Source organism: Pistacia vera, unplaced genomic scaffold (assembly GCF_008641045.1).
Source record: "Pistacia vera cultivar Batoury unplaced genomic scaffold, PisVer_v2 Contig1171, whole genome shotgun sequence".
In the NCBI taxonomy this organism is placed as follows: Eukaryota; Viridiplantae; Streptophyta; class Magnoliopsida; order Sapindales; family Anacardiaceae; genus Pistacia; species Pistacia vera.
This window is the reverse complement of record NW_022195217.1, coordinates 205349-211348: the sequence shown is the minus strand read 5'-3', so window position 1 is coordinate 211348 and position 6000 is coordinate 205349. Positions and strand designations below refer to the sequence as shown.

Here is a 6000-nt window from a genome sequence, read left to right as displayed (position 1 = left end):
CATAATTGACCTAGTTCATATATAGCTAAAATTTATTGTTTATCCAATTAATATAATATTATCCTTATCCTAAGGTCAAAATTAAGATGATTAATTTGTTATTGAATCTCTTGATATGTTCTCAACTTAGTTATAACAAAAATTAACACAAGGGGTGATTGGGAAAAGTGGATGAAAATGAACGACCAGGTCAAATGCCTAAAACAAGTTGGAACGACTTAAATATGTGAATGGCCAACCTCAAGCTGCCTCCGTTTTTCAAGTTACAATTTCTCTGTTACCTTCTTCGTTGGAACTTGAAATTATTTATGCAATTTCAAATTTTGGTTACATTAAGCTATGGTTAATCCTCAACACTTGACGTACGATGAGAGCATACCGCCTAACTCCACCGCCGTCGCCATTGACAAAGACAAGAACAGCCCTCATGCCGTTCGTTGGGCGATCGATCATCTTATTATAAGCAACCCGCTTATCATCTTGCTTCACGTTAAGCACAAGCACGGTCATCAAAATCATAATTATAACCATAACCATCAACATCGTAGGTACCCTCTCTCATTTATTGTCTTATTATTTATTAGTTATCTTACTACAATATGTACTGTAAGTTTTCCTCATTGTTATTGTTTTTGCAGAGAATTCCAATGGAACTACTGATGTTGATTCTGATGCCGAAATGCAACAGCTTTTCACTCCATTCCGTGGTTATTGTGCTAGAAAAGGGGTACGTAATGTTTGTAAGTGTCTGTTGTATGATAAAAAATGTAAAAAATTGTCACCTTTATTTATACAAAGTGATAAAATCTTGTCCATTTATTGATTCACATGAAACTTACCTACTTTTTAAAACAAGCTTCGTTTAATCGACAATAACTCTAATAGAAAACTTTAATATTATAAAAAATGCATAATTCAGGTTTTATTAAAAGAAGTTGTTCTTGAAGATAATGATATTCCTAAAGCACTCCTGGATTATGTCTGCAAGAATGTACTCAACAACATTGTTGTTGGGGCATCAACAAGGAATGCGCTTGCCAGGTTCTCTCTTAACACGCTCAGAAACTAATCTTTCAGTTCCATTTTCTCTAAATTTTGTTTCTAATTTGTTATGAATCTTACAGGAAGTTCAAAAGTTATGATGTATCAGCTAGTTTATTGAAATCAGCTCCGGATTTCTGTTCCGTGTATGTAATTTCCAAAGGGAAGATCATCTCAGTGCGGACCGCTCAGCGGCCTGCTGCTAATACTCCCGCCCCTCCAAGGCAACCGTCTGCCGGAATTCCACCTCAGTTCCCATCCGATCGCGATCGCGGCGATGGAGACGATGCCTCCAGGTAGCTAGCTAGTATTGGCGGGTTACATTAAGTACTTTGTTACTGTATATTGAATGTGTTTGTTTTGATGTTTTATTGAAGCAGGGGACAAGCAATGAAAGGAATGTTTAGGGTTTCAGGATCATCAGATAGAATATCATGGGAGAAAAACAACGAACAACCGAGAGGAGCATCACGGGATAGACAGAAAAGTTCTCCAACGAATATGTCAATGGAAAGTATCGAATATGCTCCTCGTGGATCAAGGAGTTCAATGAGCCGTGATTCTTTTTCCGACAATTCTGAGTATTCAGGGCCACCTGCTGTGGGATCCATGGATATGTCAGCTCATAATCTAGATTTCTCAAGTGTCAATCTTAGCCCTGCAACTTCAGCATCTTCAGTAAGTAGTGAATTCCTGTAAAAAGGGTTTACTCATAGGACTTTTATGATCCTAATATCCTTCCGATGTATTACTTGCAGCGTGAAATCGAGTCCGAGATGAGAAGATTAAAGCTGGAACTCAAACAGACCATGGAACTGTACAGCTCAGCTTGCAAAGAAGCACTCAATGCTAAAAAGAAGGTAATTACATATACCAACAATCTTATTGATTCCTAATATTTTATGTGCTTCCGCGATATCCCTATTCAGTGTTTGATACACTGACTATTCATATGCAGGCTAACGAGCTTCATCAATGGCAAATAGAGGAGGCTCAGAAATTCGAGGAGGCTAGGCAAGCCGGAGAGGCAGCTCTTGCAGTTGCAGAGATGGAGAAGGCTAAGTGCCAAGCTGCAATTGAAGCAGCCGAGAAAGCGCAGAGGCTAGCAGAGATGGAAGCACAGAGAAGAAGGCATGCAGAGATGAAAGCTAAGAGAGAGGCTGAAGAGAAGAACCGCGCTCTGAATGCATTGGCACATAATGATACCAGGTACCGAAGATACAATATAGAGGAGATCGAACAAGCTACAAGTAATTTCGCAGACTCCATGAAAATTGGTGAAGGTGGATATGGACCTGTGTATAAAGGCAAACTAGATCACACCGCAGTTGCTATCAAAGTTTTAAGACCTGATGCTGCTCAAGGCAAGAAGCAATTTCAACAAGAAGTAAGCTATTATTTTCATTTTCTTGAAGCCATTCAATTTCAGTATGAAGTTTTATTATGTAAGAAGTTACATTATTCAATTTTTCTCTTCTCAGGTTGAGGTTCTAAGTTGCATTAGACATCCAAACATGGTGCTTCTTCTTGGTGCCTGTCCTGATTATGGATGTTTGGTATATGAATACATGCACAATGGGAGCTTAGAAGATCGATTGTTGCGAAGAGGCAACAGCCCTCCACTTTCATGGAGGAAAAGGTTCAAAATCGCGGCGGAGATTGCCACTGCCCTTCTGTTTCTTCACCAAGCAAAACCAGAGCCGCTTGTGCATAGGGACCTGAAGCCGGCTAACATCCTCTTAGACAGAAATTATGTGAGCAAAATCAGTGACGTTGGGCTTGCAAGGTTAGTTCCGCCTTCTGTTGCCGATAGTGTCACACAATATCACATGACTTCAGCTGCAGGAACATTCTGTTACATAGATCCTGAGTATCAACAGACAGGAATGTTGACTACGAGATCGGATATATATTCACTGGGGATAATGTTGCTTCAAATCATCACGGCGAAGCCTCCAATGGGTATAGCTCACCATGTTGGGAGGGCCATTGAGAAAGGAACTTTTGAAGAGATGCTTGATCCAGTAGTTCCTGACTGGCCTGTTGAAGATGCTCTAAGTTTCGCGAAATTGGCTATAGGTTGTGCAGAACTGAGGAAGAAGGACAGACCTGATCTGGGGACAGTTATAGTACCAGAACTTAACCGGTTAAGAGAGCTTGGAAAGAGGGCGGGTGAATCACTCCAACTTAGTGTTGCCAACCACCATGGATACAGCAGTGTTCATGGTCGCAACTCTGCACCGCGTTCTCCTTTGACAAGTTCACATCCAACCATATCTAATACAAGCCACTCGACAGATTCAACCTAGCCTTAGACTCAGATTAAGAAGGCAATACAACGCGTTTTCGAGAATTACTAATCCAACATCCTAGCTACTTATCTTTTCAATAAGAAATCTGTTCCTGTTAGATGACAAGAAGTCCAACACCATCTTACATGTGCAGGTGACCTACACAATCAAAGAAATCTTGATGTTTATAATACCAAAGTGTAGGATGTTGTCATGTTGTGCGTGCTTAAATTTATTTTAATTTTTGTTTAAAGGAGAAAATGTATATTTTCAGTCTCCTGTTCCTTTCAGTGCTTGTAAAAATTTGCTTCTGCAAAACTTTTGTTCTCCTTGTTCTTGCAACATGAATTGTTATTCTTCTGATTATCAAAATTATACACTTCTTAAATTATTGGAACTGATCATATCCTTTTCTATCTTATTGTGAGATGCCTCTCTTTAGAGTGTAAAATATTATCAGTTGTGATAATCATTATATTGGCATTATTTTAGAAGGTGAAAAAAAAAAAAAATTATATTCAATAATTGTTGAAAAGCAAATAATATTATGGTTATAACAGCATCTCCGATGGTGCTCTTTATTTTAGAGAACATCTTCATTAATTTTTAAATATAAAGAACACAATTTTTATTCAAATCCAATAAACTCTTTAAATTTAATGAAGATGCTCTTTATTTTTAAGAAATAGACTGAATGGGAGAGAGAATTAATAAATAAAATGCATAGGAACATGTAGTTTATTAATTAAAATTAGGATAGAGAGTGAAATTTGACTCTCTAAATGTTCTCTAATTTATATTTTAAAGATAAAGAGTCTGTTGGACTCTTGTTTTTATGGATAAACTCTTTATAATAAATAGTTTAGGTCATATAAAGAGTCATTTGGAGATGCTCTAATAGTGCAGAAAAACACAACCAATCGGCCAATGAGAGTATTGCTACGTCGACGTGAGTAGAATACACTGTTCTTCAATTAGTAAGTTGTATTGCATCATATTAAATAAAAAGAAGATATTACAATCTTAGAGCATCTCCAAATAACTCTTTATATGACCAAAACTCTTTATTATAAAGAATCTATCTATAAAAACAAGAGTCGAACAGACTCTTTATCATTTAAATATAAATTAAAAAGTGAGTTTGACTCTCTATCCTAATTTTAATTAATAAATTACAAGTTTCTATGCATTTTATTTATTAATTATCTCTTCTATTAAGTCTCTTCCTGAAAATAAAGAGCATTTTCGTTAAATTTAAAAAGTCTATTAGATTTGAATAAAAATTTTGTTCTTTATATATAGAAATTAATGAAGATGTTATTTATTTATATAAAATATGCTCTCTAAAATGAAAAGCACCATTGCAGATGCTCTTACTGAGATAACTGCTTTAGAGCATTTCCAATGGTGCTCTTTATTTTAAAGAGCATCTTCGTTGATTTTTAAATATGAAAAACAAAATTTTGATTTAAATCCAATAAACTCTTTAAATTTTAGGTGAGAGAATATGTTTTTTCAAAAAAGAAACTTAATAGGAAAGATAAATCATAAATAAAATGTATGAAAACTTGCAATTTATTATTTAAAATTAGGATAGAGAGTGAAATTTGACTCTCTAAATGTGAAGAGTTAAACTCACTCTTTAACTTATATTTAAAGAACAAAGAGTCTGGTGGACTCTTGTTTCTATGGATAAACTGTTTATAATAAAGAGTTTGAGTAGAGCATCTCCAAATGACTCTTCATATGACCCAAACTTTTTATTATAAAGAGTCTATCCATAAAAACAAAAGTCCAACAGACTCTTTATTTTTAAAATATAAATTAGAGAGTGATTTTGATTTTCTACATTTAGAGAGTCAAATTCCACTCTCTATCCTAATTTTAATTAATAAACTATAAGTTCCTATGCATTTTATTTATTAATTCTCTCTCACATTAAGTCACTTTCTTAAAAATAAAGAACATTTTCATTAAATTTAAAAAATTTATTGGATTTGAATAAAAAATATGTTCTTTATATTTAAAAATTAATAAAAATACTCTTCAAAATAAAAAGTACTATTAAAGATGCTCTTATAGGATATCCTAATAGAAGTAAGAACTCCCCGGAACCCTGCCATGGAAAGGGGATTCGGAAGCCCATACCTTAAAGAAAAGTATAAACTAAAGAGACAAAGCACAAAGTTTGCTACGTAGATGATCATATTGATTCCCATGAAGATGGATTATGCTTAGAGAAAGGTATAAGAAAAAGAAAGAAAGACTTTGGATTCCCTCTATAAGTCTAGTCTCCATATGAAAATGAAATTATAATACAAATACACTTAATTAGCTGCAAACTCCGAGGAGATAATGAATTATATTCATATCCATCATCAATAGTGTTTCACCGGTATGTCATTTAACCCATTAGCACCACATTTTGGGTCCCCCAAATCATTCAATCTTCTTTTCTGATATTGAAATTTTGTGACATAAAATTTACTGTTTTAATATTATAAGATTTACATTAGACATTGATAGGGTAGATCTTTGACAAAATACATTGAAGATTCTAGCTTTGCGACAGAGATCAGTATTTGAAACAAGTGATGTTCTAAGTGGTAAACTTTTTCAAAATCTGTACAAGAAATGTGCAGAAGACTTTAGACTTTCTGGTCCCATT

The 6000-nt window shown here is 34.7% G+C and overlaps 1 protein-coding gene across 1 annotated transcript; it reads left to right on the top strand.

The window, feature by feature from the left end:
- The first annotated feature begins 339 nt into the window (after window positions 1-339).
- On the top strand, window positions 340-3350 carry LOC116107952 (U-box domain-containing protein 51-like). The gene is made up of 8 exons (XM_031394235.1): window positions 340-505; window positions 639-727; window positions 920-1040; window positions 1109-1337; window positions 1422-1719; window positions 1800-1901; window positions 2000-2428; window positions 2523-3350. The coding sequence occupies exons 1-8, from the start codon at window positions 340-342 to the stop codon at window positions 3348-3350; spliced, it is 2262 nt and encodes a 753-aa protein (XP_031250095.1).
- The last annotated feature ends 2650 nt before the right edge of the window (window positions 3351-6000 follow it).

What these genes read in the sequence shown, in the direction of transcription:
- LOC116107952 (XM_031394235.1), top strand. Translation starts at nt 340, where the DNA reads ATGGTTAATCCTCAACACTTGACGTACGATGAGAGCATACCGCCTAAC. An exon ending in GTTATTGTGCTAGAAAAGGG is followed by an intron (nt 728 to 919) that starts GTACGTAATGTT and finishes TGCATAATTCAG; the next exon opens with GTTTTATTAAAAGAAGTTGT. An exon ending in AACAAGGAATGCGCTTGCCA is followed by an intron (nt 1,041 to 1,108) that starts GGTTCTCTCTTA and finishes TGTTTCTAATTT; the next exon opens with GTTATGAATCTTACAGGAAG.